Genomic DNA, 19,785 nt, shown 5'->3' with positions numbered 1-19,785 from the left:
AAGTTCTAGTAATAGCATGAGAACAGAGGGACATGGAATGACATTGAAAGGTGGCAAGTAAATTATTAAAGGAAATACTTTCTCACATAATTCACAATTAGCCTGTGGAACATGCTGCCACAAAATAGACTTGAGACCAAGAGTGTAGCTGGATTCAAAAGGGTTAAAATAGTAAATGTTACAATATACACAAAAATAGTGGGAGCAGTGTAGGGCCTCAAACTTCAGGGCTAAATCCAATATTTGATATTAGGGGTTATGGAGTAATTTGCCCAGAGACCAGGTTAATCCTATTCCTGTCTACAGTGAGATCTTATATCTTGCCTGGAAATCTGGTGCTGATTACTGTCAATGACAGAGTATTGGATCACTGATCTCATCCTATGTTCCTAGATAAAATGTTAAGTTGTACTGTATTTGCCCAAATCTATCCCGCACATTGCACTCCTGTGGGTGCTACACAATACAGGAATTGCCAGGCTGAATCAGACCCGAAGTCCAGCCAGTTCAGTATCTTGTCTCCAACAGCATCCATTTCCTTTTATCAATTTCCCAACTTTTAATTTAGTTGACAAAACAGGCTCCAGTCTATGAGTTTATGCCTAAATACATTTGTCAGTCTTTAAGGAGTCACAGGATTCCTCCTTGCTCTTGTGGTATGAGACAGAGAACAGAAGTTCCTGATTTACCTTCTCTAGACTTTCCACGATTTATATACTTCACTCAACAGAACTGAATGATGTATCTGTCCCAGAAATAAAGAAGCAGCTAAAAAAGGCTTGTGGGCATTGAGGATGATTCGTTCCATTATTTTAATCCATAAAATATTCCTAAACATAATAGTAATAGACAATAATTAATACTTGCCACTTTTCTAGGACTTTTCAGCTGAAAGTCTTGAAGTGCTATACTATGGTAATTAAGCATTATTATCCCCATTTTACAGACAGGGAAAACTGGGTAGCATCCAGTTTACTATTGTGCTTCCTAAGCCTTCCCTCCTTTTCCTTTGGTCTTCCTTCCACATGCACTATTATCTTCCCCTGCTTTCTCTGCCCAGTTGCATGGATGGAAGGGGAGGAAGGGGAGGTGGTTCAGAATCTGCGGTGGCATTGCAAAGATGGAGGGTGGTATTTTCTGTCTGCCTTAGTTTGGATGCAGGGTCGGTTATTATTTCAAGGTGTCAGCTTGTTTGCAATGAGAACAAACAGCTCTATTGCTTTCCTCACAATGTGCCCCTCCGTTAGCTAAAGGGGAGGACACGCAGCAGTGGCTGCTGTGTTGCTGCAGGGGACTGTGCCTCGAGGGAAGAAAATCCAGACACAGGCACAGAGCTTTGGACAAGGAGGTGGAGACGTATCAGATTTAGAGGGGCGGGGTTAGAGGTGGGAGCAGGTGGCAAGTTGTTTATCCGCTCAGCTGTTGTGTGGCTTGAGAGAGACAGAAGCAGCTGGGAGAAGGAAGGAAGGAGCTCAGGGTCTATCAGTTTTTCTGCCTTACAGGTTTGTAACCGTTGCAAAACAACTAGAGAACAATTCACTCGGGACACAGCCCCAGCCTTGGCAGTGCCCGCTGAGGCATTCACTAGTATATGCTTGGTAGGAGCCTGGGCAGAACCTGGGTCTGTAGGAGCTGTGGTGTATGTATAGGAAGGAGGCAGTGGGACTGGTATATGCCCAAGCAAGTCCCCTGAACGCATCCACTGCTGTATGCCAGCAGGGGCCCTGGCAATGGTTTCTGGGGCATACATTGGTATCTGCTCATGCAAATACCCTGGAAATGTCCCCTGGAGTGGGACAGCTGGGCTCCTGGCAGTGTTTTTCAAAATATACTTTATCTGCCCATGTAAGTACCCTGGCATTATCTTTTGGCTTGCCAGCAGGGTCCCTTGTAGGGGCCTTTTTACTGGCTGAAGCCATGCCAGCTGACGCTTTCCAGCAGCAAGGCTTTCTTCTTCCAATAACAAAGAGCCAATGTGGGTATTATTATTGATCCATGTCATGACTTAATGCTTTTAACACTGAAGAAAAATATCATTATGAGGTTTAATTTGTTCAAATGGTTTGAGACAGGGGTTACTATAACTCATCAATAAATGCCACTTTTTATTATGTTTTAATTACAATGTAATTTCAACAGGGTATGCTTGTTCTGGCTGTTCAATGTATCTAGTGCGGTGTTGTTTTTTCAGTGGCTTTCCTTGAGCTCCAGTGATTAACTCCCATCACAGGCATAGGAATTAATATGTTGCCAGAGAGCCTGACTGGCTCGCTGTACATAGGGGATGTTCACTAAGATCACTGTGCTAAGCCACCAGGGGTATACATCAGTGAAATAAATGGTAACTAATGCTAGGCTGGCTAAGGAATGCCTTCGGGGCAGATTGCACTCATTGGAATTTCTCTATGTTGTCCAAAGCTGCATTCTCCCTTCAGGCATTGGTGCGGCTCAAGGAGCCTGCAGGTTCCAACATGCCGTGGTCCAACTTCACCCAAGTAGCCTGGGAGCTGGTCTTGATTTGTTCTATGCAGATTAGACACACCTTTTGTGTTCCTAACATGTTCCCAATGTGGCTCTCATTTGGGCAGAATCTGAACATTCCTAGACTAAAATCTTACAACCTATTATGCCAGCCAGCTGTCTTTCCTGCCCCACCCCCTTATCAATATATCTTGAAAAATGTTCCTCTTGATGCTGTGAAGGAGAAAAGGAAAGTCTAGCAAGGCTATCCATGGAGGTTAGTCATCTCGTGAGCAAGGGATCCCAAAGACTCCATTAGTCATTGGTCATTCCATCTTTCTTGTCTTGTCACCCTGCAACATCCAAGAATGAGGTCTGAATGCACTTTAAAAAGATGCTCCAGTCCTAAGAGCCTATTTCTGGTCCAACTCACACAGGTGTTAGTCAGGAAAAAACCTACTGAAGTCAATGGAGTTAGTTACACTGGTATGAAGTGGCTCAACTGTGCTCTAAACCTCCTCTTCCTCCAGTGTGGTATCAGGAATGAAAGGGAACTCTATTTTACCCTTGATAAATATACATGATGGTTAACACACAGCTCTCTACACTGTGCCCCTCCTCCTGCCACCCTCCGGGCCCTAGCCACGTTTCAAATACTGGTTATTTTTGTAGCACAGTCAGTTGCTTTATGATGTTGCCCTGGCTACACTAACTTTCCACATCACCTTTCTTGCGAGCAGAACCCTTTCCAGCAGTGAATCGTCAAAAGCTAAAGAAGGGAAAGCAGCAACAAACAGCTGTCTGTCTTTAGCATCACAAACCGTCTCTCTCCTCAAGCTCCCTGCACATTCAAGCAACACCAGATGAAGCCGCATCACTATCTCCATCAAGCACCCAGCTTTTCTCTTTCCCAGAGGGTAAACAATACAGAGGAATGGGAGAACTAGCTTGTTAAACTTCAGGAGGGAAAAGGTATAAGTTCTGAGGAGGAATTGCATCCAGCTGTTCAAGATAGCTTTTGCTGTGGAATCAAATACAGGACGATAACACAGTTAAGGGTACGTCTACATTACACAGCTTTTAGCAACATGGCTCCTGTTGCTGAAAGGTGGCGTGAACACTGTTTGTCAGCTGTGTAAACGCTGTCAGCTCTGTTTGTGGGCACTCCTGCCAAAAAAAGCACTGTTTACATTAGTATTTGCCTTGGCAAAGCTTTTGTCCTGGGACGGAGGGGGGAGGGACGTAAGCACTTGTGAATGACAAAAGCTTTGTCGCTCAATTGCCAGTGTAGGCAAAGCTGAAGAGAGTAAAGTTTAGTTCAGTTACTTCATGGTTGTGCCAGAGTTGTTTTTACCATCAGTCCCATCTATACAGGCTACGAGGCTATACCCTAGGTTATAACTGCTGAAACCAAACGGTGTCATAACATAGTCGCCCTTTGTCTACTTAAACTGTTTTGCTTAGCAGCAGTGGGAATTTTTATGTTCATGATGGAAGCACTAGTGTGGGCCTGGTCCTAACCACTGTCATCTATTCCTGTTTTGAGTCGGATTATCTAATTCTGAGGTTTTAGAAGGAAATGGGGGCAAATCTGAATTAGAGTTAGGGCCTGTCTACACTACAAATTGAAACACCCACTAACATAGTTCATATGATAGTGTCATTAGGACTCAAGTCTCCTCCTCTGTTTCCTGCCTCATGCACTGGAGGAGATTGGTAAAATTAAGAAGGAGGACTTCCCTAACTGTTGTCCCTCAAATATCTACACAGCATGCCTAGTTTGATAGTGGACAAGTGGTTTTTTGGAGTAGCGGAGAAGATTAAACAGTGGGGCAGGCACTGATGTGAAATGGCTAATAGAAAGCATGCCCACATTGACAGGAGATCATTGGTTTTTCTCCTTCCTTAAAGTGAGAGCGTAAGCAGAATGGGGATTTTTGGCAGCGCTGTAACTAGGTATTTTTGTGCCTGGGGCAAAATATTAATTATGTGTCCCGTCTCCTTAGGTTAGCACATATCGTGCTCTTTACTTTTGCAGCTTGTTATTTTTACTTATTGCAGTTTTGTGCCCCTGATTATGATGCACCCAGGGTGAGGGCCCTGCTTGCCTCGCCCTTGTTATGGCCCTGATCCTCAGTAACCCTGGATTTATCTGAGAGCAGGAGGCACAACATGCAGCCTGTTACCCAGTTTGCTTTCTTTTTTACTATCCAAGACTGGAGAGAGCTGAGAGAGGGGGAGGAAAACAAATAATTGACTTGGGGCCCAGCTAATATTTTCTAGGTGCCTTGCACAGAAACCTTGGAAACAGCCTGGGACCTGGTGCTGTGAGGTGCGGGGCCCCTCCGCCGAAGGGTGCTCAGGACCTCGCAGCACTGGCCCTTAGAGACTTGGTGTGAACATACAAAGGTTTTCTTTGCTGTGACCTTTCCGTTTCTGTAGCTACAAGCCTGGGGTTATGGAAGCAAAGAACAGTCCTGCTGGTGGGAGACGGGGCCAGGGGAGCATGATTCAGTTCTTTAGTTACTTGAAAATTAAACCTTAGTTCAGCAGCACAGTGTTGGGGGGGGGGGGGCGGGCGGGCGTGTTATTCAGACTGCTGCTGGCTAGCACCACTGACTCCTCTTGCTGATAAGCGGCTGACCTCAGGGAGCTAAGAGACTTGCTCTGCCACTGCTTTGAATTTTAGCTAGTGCACTGGGAATAGCCCAAAGGGCCTCGTCTCAGATGGTGGCCACAGGAATTTGCGGCTATTATATTTGGGAGCCAGGCAATGATTACAAATCCGTGGTTTCATTCCCGGTGTGATTAATTGTTAACCTGGGAGTGTAGCTCTTTCCTTGGCTCTCCACTACCAGATTCCAATTCTTGTAACTCTTGTGATTCTCTTTTTAAATGTCATCGGCCGGGCTTAGATGCAGCCGAGGATGGATGAAAAGGCTGCCTGAGGGTGAATTTATGTGCATATATGAAGCAACTTGTAGGTGAACCCGCTGGGTTACAGGCTCAAATGGTAAGCTGTTAGCACAAGCCACAGCAGATAGGCCTCTTCCTCCTGCAGAGCTCCCTGGTTGCCTCATGTGACCAGCCAGACAAAAGCATAGGTTGTTTATCAGGCTGGTGGGGATGTTGTCATCCCAAGTGTTGTGAGCCCATCAGTCCTTAATAACAGATAATGCTTACTACTCACTTATACCCTTTGCACATTTGCTGTGCACTAATCTTAGATGGTAAGTTGTTTGGAGCAGAGGTTGTCTTATTGTACAGTGTCTGTAAAGGCTAAGCATAATGGGCCCCTAGTCCATGACTGCTATGGTTATCTAAATAAATAATCATAATTTTCACCTCACCCTGGTGGAGTAGCTCAGAAAGAATCATCCTCATTTTGCCAAGAAGGAAACTGGAGCAGCGAGGTTAAGTAACTTACCCAAGGCCACCCAGAATGCCAGTTGCAGAGCCAGGACTCAAACCGCTATCTAGGGAGCATCTTTCCCTTTTCATTGTGGGTTAGCAAAGCTGCTATTAAAAAGGTGTTAGTAGGAATGCATTACTCAGAATATGTGTATACTTTACCTTGATTTTCATCTTTCCCTGTAAACCATCAAAATGTCCTAACGTTTCTTTTGGCCTAGTGCAATGAAGATAATATTGTATTGCTGACTTTGACACAATTGGTTGGTTCTGAAAGCAGAGGCTATAGAAGAAAAATGGACTTTTCAGAATGGATGACCAAAACAAAAACTGGCTTTTTTGGGTTGGTGTGTGGGAATGAAATTGCATCAAAGGTACTTCACTGACAGCACCTGCTAAAAGACATTTGAAAGTTTTGCAAAAGGTTTTTTTCCTCACAGGACAACAGGACACAAATACATCTTTAAAGTTATATAGCCACAAATGTGGCTAGGGTTTTAGTTTTCCTCAAATGGTCTTGGCTGAATGAGAGAAGTGAGGGAGTGGCAGAATTGGGCTTAGAGGTGGTTGGTTGTGGCAAAGACCTCTTAGTTAATCTGTATTGATCCTCTCTATTATACAAGTTTCCCTGTATCATACTTGGCTTTCCAATGAGGCTTAAAATTAAGGCCCTGACATTAAAGAAAGAAATTATTTTCACAAGGATAGGGCTGATAACTCTGATGTCTGTCCAAATTCCAGCTTGAGTAATTACATTTTACCTCACTAAATTCCCCTCTGCTTTCCATCTTGTTCACTTGCTGTGGGCTTAAAATGGCTGTCATGTTTGACCCCAGAGAGGGCTGTGTTTTAGTTGCAGGTGGAGTGACTTCAAGATGGATAATTGATATAGCTTGGTTAATAAAGTGCTTTGAGATCCTTTTGCATCTACTATATATTTGAGAGCTTTTGTGTGTCTGTCTGTCCATCTGTGAGTCTGTTCAAGAATTCCCCCTAAAGGAGGGGTGAGGAGAATCTTTTTTGGGTCGGGGATCACTGACCCACAGGAAAATCAGCTGGGGGCCATAGAAGTCAGAAGGAAAAAAAAAAGACATTCCCCTTATTCCCTAACACACCAGCCCGAACTAGTAGATTTTGTGCCCAGCCCTGGGCAGGAGGGAGGGTGCAGGAGCAGAGTGAAGTTTGGGGGAGTGTTTGGAAGGGTGGTAGGATGCAGGAGTGGGCTTGGGGTGGGGGATCTGGGCAGGAGGGAAGGTGCAGGAGTGAGCTAGGAGTAGGAGAGCTGGATCAGAGATAGGGTGCAGGAGTGGAATGAGGGTGTGGAGTCTGGGTGCGAGGGGGTACAACAAAGGGGTGGGCAGGCTGGGTGATGGGGTGCAGGAACAGGCTCGGGGTGGGGGTCTAGATGGGAAGGAGGATGCAGGAGTGGGGTGGAAGTGTGGAGTCTGGGCGATGTGGGGCACTTACCTATGCAGCTCCCCAGGGACACATGTAGTGCCGTTCCCTCTGCTGCTCCCAGGTACCGCCTCCCACTGCTCCAATTGGCAGTGATTACAGCCAATCAGAGCAGCTGGAGAAAGCCTCCAAGGTGAGCGCTTCCCTGTGCTACCATTTCCCCGGCCAGGGGGAGGGAGGGTGACAGTGTGCAGAGCTATGAGAGCCTGTGAGATGGATGTATCCCCGGCTTGCCTGACTCTAGCCGCAGGGCTGGAGTGCCAGTATAAGTGCCTGTGCGGGCCAGAGATTCACCACCCTTGGCCTAAACCATAAGAGCTAGGACCACCAAATTCAGTATGCAGCCTCCTCTTATCATAACGTAAAGCAAGGTCAGGGGTTAGTTGTGCCAAGACAATGAGATGTGCATAGAATGTGATTGTTTCTCATAAATCAGAGAGGGAGGGGTCTGTGAGCAGGGACAGTTATATTATATAATAACCACAGAGGGCAGCAAGGAGCTGCAGTGCGGATGGGGACAGCTATAACCCCATTGGAGCAGCTGGGGGCAAGGGTGGAGAAAGAGACAGCTCTGACCTACATATCTGAGAGAGTTTGTCTGTCTGTTTGAGTGTTTATCTGTCCTCCAGTGGGGGGACATGCACCCTCTCTCAGCTGTGCCCTCTGCAGCTGCAGCAGCCATGGACAGGTGCTTCTCACCTAGCCCCGTGCTACAGCAGTGACAGAGGGCTGGGACAGTCCTCTTTCCCTGGGGCAGCCTGAATACTGAACCCTGCATCTCCAGCCCCACCCCAGAGCAATGATTTAAATGAAGGAAAACAAAAAATATTTCAGTGAAGGAAATGAGCAACTTTGGTAAAATACTCTAGTGCAGAAGTGGGGAACCTTTTTTCTGCATTGGGGGCCGCTGGCCTACAGAAAAATCAGTTGGGGGCTGCACACAAATGAGAAGCAAAAAAACCCAAACTAACCCTCACCGACGTGGCCCACAACTGAGAAGCAGAGAGACACTCCCCATACCCCTTCATGCACCAGAGTCTACTGGGATCCAGGCTAGTAGATTTTTGTATGCTCCAGCCCTGCGGTGGGGAGGCAGGGGAGCTGGAGCACCAGCACGGTGAACCTCAGGGGCTGGATCCAGGAAGCTGGGGGCCACATCTGGCCTCCGGGCCTGAGTTTCCCCACCTCTGCTCTAGTGTGATATATTGCATTCTTATTGTCCTTAGTCCCACTAGTGCAGTGGTCCCCAATGTGGTGCCTGCAGGTGCCATGGCACCCACTGGGCCATTTCTGTGCGCCTGCCGACTGATCAGGGCCGTCCCCGTCCCCAGGTGCGTGGCGCATGGGCAGTGCTGGTCCCTGGGCACACAGTGTATGGGCAGCGTCGGCCCTGGGCATGCAGCACATGGGTGGTCCCGCTCCCGGGTGCACAGCATTTGGGTGGCCCTGCCCCAGGGTGCACCGTGCAAGGCCTGTGCCAGCCCCAGGCGAATGGCATATGGGTGGTGCTGGCCCCAGGCACACGGCACAGGAGTGGCGCTGGCCCTGGGCGTGCAGCACATGGGCAGTGCCGGCCCCAGGCACGTGGCATTTGGGTGGCCTCGCTCCTGGGTGTGCAGCTCAAGGGCTGTGCCAGCCCCTGGGTGCGCGGTGTATGGGCGGTGCTGGCCCCTGGGCGCGCTGGCTCTGGGCATGCAGCACATGGGCGGTGGCGGTCCTGCGACTGTTCCAGCCCCGGCGCACAGCGTATGGGCAGCCCTACCCCTGGGCACGCGGCACAGGAGCAGCCCGGCCCCAAGCGTGTGGCGTATGGGCAGTCACCACCCCTGGGCATGTGACACAGGAGCGGCGCCGGCCCCAGGAGTGCAGGGCATGAGTGGCGCCAGCACCGGGCGCGTGGCATATGGGTGGCCCCTCCCCCAGGCACATTCGTGGTCCCACCCCCAGGTGTCCGGCGCTTGAGCAGCCCCGCCCCCGGGCGCCCGGCAGCCCCAAAAGGTTGGGGATCACTGCACTAGTGCAGTATTTTCAAACTTTTTCAGTATGGACCACATTTAAATAGTCCCCCACTTCATGATCTCACAGATCACCTCCTCTTGCTAGTGCATACAACCCTCAAGGCAACTGTTTTCAGTCATAGTGGGGAAGTATATTGTATGCATTTTTAGCTTAAATGAAATTTAGCAGATGGGATATAAGGATAAGCAAATGCTGTGTGACTAGCTGGCTATCTGAGAACCACCAGCCAATGCTCTGTGGACTACTATTTCTCCATGCATGCGTCTTGTCTAATTTCTTAGCTATCTGCACTGATGATATCTCAACCCTCTTCTCTTGGAGTCTGTCTCTAGTGCCCTATTTCTCTGTAAAGACATTTTTCTTAATGTCTAACCTGAATTTGGTTTTATGGTTCTAGCTCTAGGCCGTTGCTCTCTGCTTTGCTACTTTCAGATAATTGGAGTAATTCCCTTCCTTCATCTATATCGTTCCCTTGAAAGTATTTATAGACAGAGCTCTTGTCCCTACTGAACTTTCTTTTGTAGTCTCCATGCATTTCTCTTCCCTTCCCTCCCTCCTCAGACACTCTATCCTCTGATCCTTGTATTGTTCTTAGGGAACTAATAGTTGCTGTGGGGCACTGTATGTTTCATGTTCAGGGAAGGTGGTTATACTCTCTTGTCCCTTGAAACTTGCTCCAGAGGAGAGACCATCTTAGGCCCTGTCTACATTCAGGGCCATCCCTAGGGGAGTGTGGGGTCTGGGGCAACCCCCCAAGTGCAGGGCCTGGGACACCCTTCTCCTCCCCTGCTGCAGACTCTGCCCTCACCTAACCTCTGCTCCACTCCATCCCACTCCATCCTTACCCCAAGTCCCCGCCCTGCTCTGCTCCCACCATGCCCCTCTTCCATCCCATTGCACCTTCCCCATGTAACACTGCTGCCACCCCATGGCAGGCTACCACATAGAACCATAGAACACTAGAACTGGAAGGGACCTCGAGAGATCATCAAGTCCAGTCCCCTGCCTTCATGGCAGGACTAAGCACCATCTAGACCATCCCTGATAGATGTCTATCCAACTTTCTCTTAAATATCTCCAGTGATGGAGATTCCACAACCTCCCTAGGCAATTTATTCCAGTGTTTAACCACCCTGGCAGGTAGGAAGTTTTTCCTAATGTCCAACCTAAACCTCCCTTGCTGCAGTTTACATGAAGCCCATTGCTTCTTACATGATCCGCTGGGTCCTGCCCCCCAAAGCATGGAGCCTGGAGCACCCTCCCTGAATCATCCTATGCATAGGACATTTCTTGTCGACACTACTGCAGGCCATTGACCTAATTTACGCAACTTCAGCTACATGAATAACAGCCGAAGTTGATGTACTTCGGCAGGGGTGGGCAATAATTTTTGATGGGGGGCCACCCCAAGAATTTGGGAAGTGGTTGAAGGCTGCACTCTTCTATGATATTAATGGAGGAAGTGCAGGGTCTGGGATGGAGGTTGGGTGCAGAAAGGAGCTTGGGGTAAGAGCGGGAGTTTGGGTGAAGGAGGTAGTTGTGAGCTGGGGCACTGGACTGAGGTGCAGGGGGTTGGATTGTGACCTAAGGCAGGGAATTGGGGTTCAGGAGTGGGTGCAGGGGTTTGGGTTGTGAGCTAGGGCACGAGAGGACTGTGATCTGGGGCAGGGAATTTGGACACCAGATCTGGGAGGGGGTATGAGTGCAGGAGGGGGGGCAGAGGATTTGTGTATGTGGAGTATGGAGTAGGGGGACAGGAGTGGGGGGCAGAGGGTTGAGGAAGAGAGGAGCTGAGGTGCCAGAGGCAGGATCTGGCCAGGAGACTTACCAGGCAGCAGCCTGTTCCTGAATCAGCCTCCCTGTCTGCCCTATTCCCTCACAGGCTGCAGCCATATACTCCATGAATAACTTTGAGCACCTTGTGCCTGCAGCTCCCATTGGATAGTTTCTGGCCAGAAGCCAGCCAATGGGATTGTGCTGGGGGCATGAGCAGCTCCTAAATCTTCTCCCCTCCCCTTGGGGCTCAGTTTTTAAAGAGAAACTACCCCACAGCCACTTTTCTAAGTGGCATGCGGGTGGGGCGAGGCAAGTGGGGAGCCTGCCTGTGGCTCCCTGCAGTCCGTGGGCCAGATCCAGTGGCCTCTACTTAGGTCTGATTGCCACTGTATCTTCATCATGGTAAGTCAACAGCTGACGCTTTCCCATCGACTCCACTTACTTTGCTCATTTTGGTGGAGTACCGGTGTCAACGAGAGAGTACTTGGTGGTTGATTGATCGTTTCTATACTTGCTGTGATAAATTGACCTTCCCTGGATCAATCTCTGCCCGTTAATCCAGCCCATAGTGAAGACATGCCCTTAAGCTATATCCACACTAAAAAACATTCTGTCATGTCAACCATGCCCTCCATATATGCTCCCTCAACTAGAGTTGTAAAGAAGATTCAGTCTAGATTAATAGTTGTTTCAAGATCCCTAATAGAACTAAAGGTAGGCTGGCCACCTCTTCATACCACATAAGTTCCACCCGTGGAAAGCCTTTATTAGCTTTTGCTGAGTGGAGTCAGTGAGGGAAGAGACACTTGCTGTTGAATACATTTGGAATTTTCAGAGGGCCTGGCCACATTAATTGGTTTAAGGCTCAGGGTCCTGATTCTGTTCATGCTTAGTATGAATTAGTGCCAGTTGAAATTTTGCAATCTAAAGGGTTTCTATTTAAAAAGTCATGTTTGGAGATCATTTTTTGTTTTCAAGAACCGTTTTTTTTTCATTTTTGGTGGCATTTTAAATTTAAATCATTGATAGTTTTCAGTACATAAAACTAACAAAATACCATTTCTAACATTTTTGGCTTAAAATGAGCCCCTTTGGTTTTTTAGAGCCATGCAAAGTAGAAACACCCACAAAATTACAATAATTGTCATGATTTCCTGTTAATGTGACCAGCTCTAATGCTAGCATTCCTCAAAGATATTCCTGATTTACATCTAGCGTGAGAGCAGAATTGTCCCAGTATGCTCGAGTAAAAATGGAATGATGTCACAGATGACTTTGGCTCAGTTTGCTTAAGCATGTTGATTGGACTAAACCCATTATAAGTGTGTTTAAATATGACTAGCTAGTGGTCTTGTCTAAAAAGGTCTTTTAAATTGTATTTGCAATCTAGTTGTCTGTGGTCTTCAATAGCCAGGCAAAACTGTTTATAAACTGGCTTACCCTGAATTGAGTTAAAATAGCTCAGCAGATGTGTAATTCTGTGGCAGTTTGGATGAGGCCTTTTATGAAACAATGCAGTTTGTAAGATAGCCTGGATCCAGGGGCTTCTCCTCAGAGGCATCTCCTCCTACATTCGTCAGCTGTGTAAAACTGTCAGACTATGAGTGGGTGGCAGATATACAGAGATGAAAATGACTCCTCACAGGAGGGCAGTGAAGAGGTTAACATTTAGGAGGATGGGACAGAAGGATGAGCAAATAGGGTTGCCAGATGGTTTCAACAAAAATACAGGACACACTTGACATTACATCACAAGCTACATTCCATCTTATTTAGAAAATACCGGACATTTATATTTTCTCATTTATATTTTCTCAATTTGTTTCTCGAACAGAAAGCTCAAATACTGGACTGTCCTGTTCAAAACCAGACACCTGGCAACCCTATGAGCAAATTCTATGTAGCCAGCTGGCGATCTGAGAACCACCAAATGTTAAAATCCTAGAGCACTCCTTTCCCCTGACCATATCCTGTGTGGAGGAAGTGTGGGAATGTTTCTGCTGCTCTGGGTCTCCATTTCCCACTCTCCATCTAGCTCTGGAATGTCCTCCTGCTAACTCAGCCTATTGTTACCTCAGCCCTCTTCACCTGGCCTGCCCAGGCCTACTGCTCCCTACGTTCCTTTCTTTTTCTCATAACACTTTCTGCCCCCCTCCCTTCTTTATATATTCATGAAATCTCTAGACAGGTCTTAAGACTAGAAGTGAAACTGAAAGAAGGAACTGGAGAAGTCTGTGTTGATTTGTTCCTTCTTTTAATTGCTGCTTTGCTTTGTACTGATTTTTCTGAAGAAGCAGTGACTTGGACTTGCTGCAGTTGAATAATCTTTGGAGCCAAGGAAGACAAAATCGACCAACAGTAAGTGGGTCTTTCTCGTTGAGGCTATTGTGTCTTTTTTTAAAAATGCTTTGTCTATGTGGGGATGAGAACTGGCTGGCTCTAGAGCTGTATCTAACCCCTTCATTCTTGAGCTAAATTGTATAGGAGATTCCATCTTGCTGTGAGCTATAGTGTGGGAAGAGAGCATAACGGGGCAGAAGTAGGGATACCAACTCTGACTGAAGCCATTCTGCGAGATTTTTTTTTCTCCCAGTATGATGTACAGTAAAAATGGCAAGAACCTAGTGAGTGAGCTTCGGCAGAAAATGAGTCACAAGGTAACAGCGGCAGCAGCTGAACTGAGCAAAAAGGGTGAAAAAGGCTTAAAAAAACTAAAACATTACAGTATACTGTATACAGTATGTACAATAAAAAGGGTTAAGAACACTTTATATACAGTATATAATGTATACAGTATATATATAACCATCTTATAGTACCTCCTCATAGTCCGGCATATTTGATAATCCAGCACCACCTAGGTCCCATAGGTTCCGGATTATCGGAAGTCTACTGTAATGTCATTTTCTTAAAATGTCCTATTTAAACCTTCCAGATTGCTTTCAATGGTCACCAGGAGGTTGATGTGATTCTGAGAGACCCTAGGCCAATTCTGGAGGATTGGCAACCTTTGGCAGAAGGCAGAAAGAGGTTGAGGGAGTTGAAGCAATGTGGGAGCTGGAAAGAGGGCTAAAGCAGGACATGTGAATGGGGATGTAAGACATAAGCCATAGGCAGGGCCGTCGCTAGGGAGGTGTGGGGCCCAGGGCAACCCCCACACTGCAAGCCTCGCCCCTTCCACCAAGCCCTGCCCCTGCTCTGCCTAACGTCTGCACCGCCCCCTTGACCAAACCCCCTCCCCTGAGCAGTGTGAGCTGCAGGATTACTGGAGGGTCTGATGTGGGGTGGCAGCACAGATCGCCCCCACCTCTGCACTCACTGTGGTGGCAGGAGCCAGAGTGACCCAGCAGCCTGCTCCATTCTGCCCCGCCACCCGCTCCCAGCTCTCTGGGCGCAGCTTCTCCGTGGCTGTGGTGAAGGAATGCAGCAGGAGGCTGGGAGAAGATGGCAGGGTGGAGCAGAGTAGTCCAACTCCCACCGCTGAGATGTGTGTGTGTGGGGGGGGAGGTAACCCTTGCTACCACTCTATTCTGGGCCTCCAGGTAGTCCCCTGGGTCCCATCCATAGGATGGTTGAGGTGGCCACCATAGGGATGTAAGAGAGTAGTCGATTAGTAGACTACCCGATAAGACTACTTTCATTGCCACCCCCTCTCCCCCGCTGCTTCTGTATCAGAGGCAGCAAGGGGGAGGAAGCAGGAGTCATTGCTGGGGGGAGATGTCTTAAAAGCTGGTGTCACCTGCTCCACAGTGCCGCCTGCTCCACTGCCCCCGTGTTGCTGCCGCTTTCAGAGGCAGCAGTGGATTGGGGGAGCAGGGGAGGATCCTCCACAGACAGAACTGCTTCTGTCTTGGAGCCAAGGCAGGCAGGTAGCTCAGCTCAGTCCCTGATCATGCCAGGTCAGGGGCCAAACCCCACTGGCAGCTCTGCAATTTAAAAGGCAGGTTGCCTGGCTCCTAGGCAGAAGGCAGGTTTGGTCCCAGCGTGAGCTGAGACTGAGCCAGGCTGCCTTCCCCTATTGACTACTTGATTACTAAAATAACCTAATTTTAACACCCTTAGGCCACCATGAACCCAAAAGCAGGAGGCCTGGGTTGGCCGTCCCAGACCATCCTATGGACGGGCTGGCTCTGACCGTAGGGGATTATCTTGCAGCCCTGAATCCTTCTCAAGCTTGGGCTGGTCTGATGTGATTAGGAACCCTCTCCAGACTGCTGCCTGTTGCTAGAAGATTGTATTTCAACAGTGCTCTTTTGGGGGGGGGGGGGGGGGGAAAGACACTTCAAATGGGTCTGTCTTCTCTGACCTATGTATCCCTATCACTCACCACAGTATGTCCCCTCTCTCCTTCCTACCAGTACTTATGGCGCCAGTAGCTGTGGCACATGCTGTGGATTATGGTATATACAAGCACTGCAGATGCCTGACGCCTGGTGTGAAGCGGGTATTAGTGCACTGAGAGCTCACGAAATGAGGATTATAAGAGTCAGAGTCAGAAGTCCTCCCTCTTGACATTATTTCGAAATCATGGCTTGCTGTGTAGATGCGTATTTTGTTATTCTGAAATAATGTCAGTTGTTCTGAAATAACGCTGCTGTGTAGTCGCACCCCTGGACTGTCGAGTAACAGAATCCGTATGATTCTGAAGTTCAGCATAATCTGTATGACAACAGATCTGTCTCCTTATCTCCCTTTACCCTCCGCCCCAGACTCACACATACATACTCTGACCTACTAGGAGCCTGGTGCCCTTAGTTGCTCAGTTAACCATAGGGTTGGATCCAGAAGCATAATGTCCTGACCTCACACACCTCAGCTTTTTGGGTCAGTCCTTTGGCACAGACTCCTTCTCATAGCACTGAGCAAGTTGGACAGTGTGTGGTACTGTCAGCCTAACCAACAGTGTTAGACCATATCCTCATAGGAGCTTACTACCTACGTGAATGTCCTGAAATGCATTCAATTGATAACTAGACTGATTCTTTGAGTGTCAAATCTTTCTCCTGAATCATCTCAGAATCTTCTACCACTTCTGCAAGGGCCTTCACCAGGGTGGTCTAGTACACATCCTGCCATTTATTTCTGAAAGATCCAATGCACCATCTTTGAGATGTCACTTTTTGATTTGCATTTACAGTCCTGATTTTTTTTTCCAGGTGTGTCCATGACATGAAGCCTAAGGCTGATTGGCAGGTATTGCTTGTCCTAAGTCTGGTTTCTCTTTGCCTTTCCATCCCTTTGCGGGACTTCCTGATGGAGGAGGAGAACGCTCGCCGGACCGGTGGCAACCTGGTGCTGGGCAAGTTGGAAGAGCAAGTCAATAAGAAGCTAATAAGCCTCAAGGAGGCAGAAGTGGCCAAGGCCAGGAAGTCTGGATACTTCCCTCCCAGCATGCACTTCTTCAAGGCCAAAGGCCTCATTGAGCAAAGTGCGGTGTTCAGCATCTTGAAACGCATGCCAAAAGGTAGGGATTCTGGCCTGAGAATTCTTGGTTGTCCCAATGCCTTCTGTGATAAAACAGGGACAGGAGGGGGACAAGAATCTGTCAGTATGAAACCCCTGCTGTACCCCAACTAAAAGGACCTTATAAAAGGTGCTCAGGAGAGTAACTTCAGATCCTGGAAGTATCTCTGTCAGGGCTGCCTCTTTTGGGCTGGGTGAAAGGAGGAGTTGCATTGCCAGAGAAGGTTTCCAAACGTGTGGGTATTCAGTATAACTGTATAGCACAGACCTTTCCAGCCCCATTTTTCTCGCTTGGGAGGAGAAAGAGGATGATAATGTGGCAATGATGCTCACTTCTAGACTACAAGGTTTTGTCGACAAAAGTGGGCTTTTGTTGACAAAACTATACCTACATCTACACTACCACCGCGTTTTGTCAATAGTAAGTTGACAGAACGCGGCAGTTTTATCAGCGGTGGTAAACCTCATTCTACGAGGAATAATGCCTTTTTTCGATAGTACTCTGTTGAAAAAAGATGCTATTGCATACAAACTGTACTTTTTCGAAAGAGAGTGTCTAGACTCTCTTTCGAAAAAGTGGCTTGCTTTGTCGACAGTATTGGCTGTAGTCTAGATGCTCTTTTTTGACAGTATCTGTCGACAAAGCCTCTGTCGAAATAAGCGTGTAGTCTAGACGTATCCCTAGATAGCACATGCCTGTGCTGGGCTTACTCCTCCTCCCATGCATCCCATGCCTATGGCTGATGTGGTATAACGAAACATGCCACCATGTGGTGGTGTTCATATGTGTCCTTATACAAGTAGATGTATACAGCATAGATCTGTTCCTGCATTGGAGATTGTGTGTTTGTAAAACCTATAGAATGTCTATATGAAAACTGAATTTTCTGATAGGGCCTTTCAGTTGAGATCTTAAAAACTGAGTTCTCATCCACACAGATTGACACAGCTATCTCTTTGTAAGAGCAGGAGCAGCAGCGGATATAGGGCAGGGCGAGAGGGAAGGCTGCCCCGGGCCCTGCGCTTCAATAGGCTCTGCGAACGCGCACTACCTGTCGGCTGTGGCCGTGGCGCATGCGCGAAATTGTGCTGCCCTGGACCCCGTGCTTCAATAGGCCCTAGGCCCCACAAAACTCTCATCTGCCTCTGAGCCGGAGTCTGCCTTATGGTTTGTGTCCAAAACATCCCCTCTCTCCACTGTTGTGCAGCATGCTGTGTACAAGCTGACTGCTGCCTTCCACCCCAGAGATGTCTGCATTGTGCCATGCGGTGCATACATGATGTGCTTTGGGATGATTTAGGATGAAAGAGACTTATATGAGTCTAAAATACATGCACAATGTCATCCTAAGTGTTTGTTTTGCTAGCAGTCTGGAACACGTTGGCATTCTAAAGATTAGTCCTTAAAAACCATAATATACTGAGTGGTCAGGAGGATATTTTTGACCATATGAAATGTAACCCAGCCAGTCTAACCAGCAGGGAGTTAGTTACTGCTTGCTCTCTGAATTGCTATAATCTTGACAATTCAGTGTGGGAAGTAAGGAATTAAATGCATTTGAAATCTGAAGGCCTTGACTCTCAACTGACTGACTTTCTCTACCCTTCCACTTCTCAACCTGATGCTGTGAAAAGTATTTTAATTAGGTTTCCTTTTCTAGGTGAAGACAGAAGGCTTTCACTGTGAAACCTGAGAACACACTTCCCTCTGGTGCAGTATTTCTCATAGTGGGCTGTGGGCCCGCTTTGGGAAAAGCCTCTAGCTGTCCTGTGCCACTTTATTTACCTAAATGGTCCGTAGCCACAGAGCCTCACAGCTCCCCTTGGCTCCCATTCTCCATTTCCAGCCAAGGGGAGCATTGGGAAGTGGTGGCTCAGGCCATGCTACATCCCACAGCTCCCCTTGGCTGGAAACAGTGAACTGGAGCCAAGGGGAGCTGTGAGGCTCTGTGGCTACAGACCCTTTAGATCAGTGGTCCCCAACCATTAGAGATTGCCGGGCGCCAGGGGGCGTGGCCATTTGCCCGCCGGGCGCCAGAGGGTGGGGACACTTGCACGCCCGGGGGCGGCCCCCCCCATAGCCGCATGCCCGGGGGCAGGGCTCCCCCATAGCCACACGCCCAGGGCCGGTGCCCCCTCCAAGCACCGCGCGCCCGGGGCTGGCGCGCTCCCCCCGCCAAGTGCCGCGCGCCCGGGGCCAGCGCCCCCTGCAAACGCCGTGTGCCCGGGGCCGGCGCTTCCCCCCCCAAGCGCCGCGCGCCCAAAGCGCGGGCGGCCAATCTGCGGCGCTCCCGGGGCCGGCGCTCACCGTGCATTGGGGACCACGGCTTTAGATAAACAAAGCAGTGTGGGCCTGCTAGTGGCTTTCTCATAGCAGGCCTGGGGCCCACTTTCAGAAACGCCGCTCTGGTGCAATGCATTCTCCTTTCAGACTGTTCTAGATTCAAGGTCTCACGATTGGGACCTTCTCAATCCGGCTGTCGGGGTGAAAGGCAGAGTCTTGCTCTGGGGAAATTTTGTAGAGAGAACATTTATACAAAAAGGAAACAGTTTTGCTCCCACCATTCTGAATTGGTCCGTTGTTTTTGTCTGAATAAGAGCCATCTCCCTCGTCCCTAATCTGCTAGTTTGTGCCTGCCGTGATCTCAGACTCTGGGGTTTATGGCATCATGATTGGTTACCACAGAAATAACTGAGATGTTGAACTCACCAGTATCCCTTCACTGCTGAATCAAATAGCAGGGAATTTGAGGTTTAAAAATATAAGGGCTCGTCTACACTGGCCCCTTTTCCGAAAGGGGCATGTTAATTTCACAGGTCGTAATAGGGAAATCCGCGGGGGATTTAAATATCCCCCGCGGCATTTAAATAAAAATGTCCGCCGCTTTTTTCCAGCTTTTAGAAAAGCCGGAAAAGAGCGTCTACACTGGCCCCGATCCTCCGGAAAAAAAGCCCTTTTCCGGAGGATCTTATTCCTACTTCAAGTGTTGTGAAGTAGCCTAAGTGTTGTAGTTTCCTGAAAAAAATGGCAAGAAAAATATTTAACTCTTTTTGGTTCTACAGAGGATCTTGAATGGCTTTTCAAACATTAGAGAATCTTCTGTAGCTTCTTTACAGTATTTATTGTAAGTCCTTTGTGAAAGGGATTATGTCTCTGTTTTTAAAGGGTACAGCATATTGTGGCCCCAAACAAGAGTGGAA

The 19,785-nt window shown here is 48.2% G+C and overlaps 1 protein-coding gene across 5 annotated transcripts in view; it reads left to right on the top strand.

Annotated features, from left to right (window-relative positions):
- The first annotated feature begins 1,427 nt into the window (after positions 1-1,427).
- Positions 1,428-19,785, top strand: part of ADA2 (adenosine deaminase 2) — a 46,076-nt gene continuing 27,718 nt past the window's right edge. The window contains exons 1-3 of one of the 5 annotated variants that reach the window (XM_075896751.1): positions 1,430-1,502; positions 13,416-13,479; positions 16,278-16,585. In XM_075896751.1, coding sequence (XP_075752866.1) covers positions 16,291-16,585 — 295 coding nt within the window. In that variant the 5' untranslated portion in view covers positions 1,430-1,502; positions 13,416-13,479; positions 16,278-16,290. Of the gene's footprint in view, positions 1,503-3,200; positions 3,519-13,319; positions 13,480-16,277; positions 16,586-19,785 lie in introns of those variants that run through there. The other 4 variants (XM_025190943.2, XM_014579719.3, XM_075896763.1 and 1 more) reach the window with 4 other exon arrangements.

The sequence above is a fragment of the Pelodiscus sinensis genome, chromosome 1, assembly GCF_049634645.1.
Source record: "Pelodiscus sinensis isolate JC-2024 chromosome 1, ASM4963464v1, whole genome shotgun sequence".
Lineage (NCBI taxonomy): Eukaryota > Metazoa > Chordata > Testudines > Trionychidae > Pelodiscus > Pelodiscus sinensis.
The sequence above is the reverse complement of the archived record's forward strand: the minus strand, read 5'-3'. Positions and strand labels throughout refer to the sequence as shown.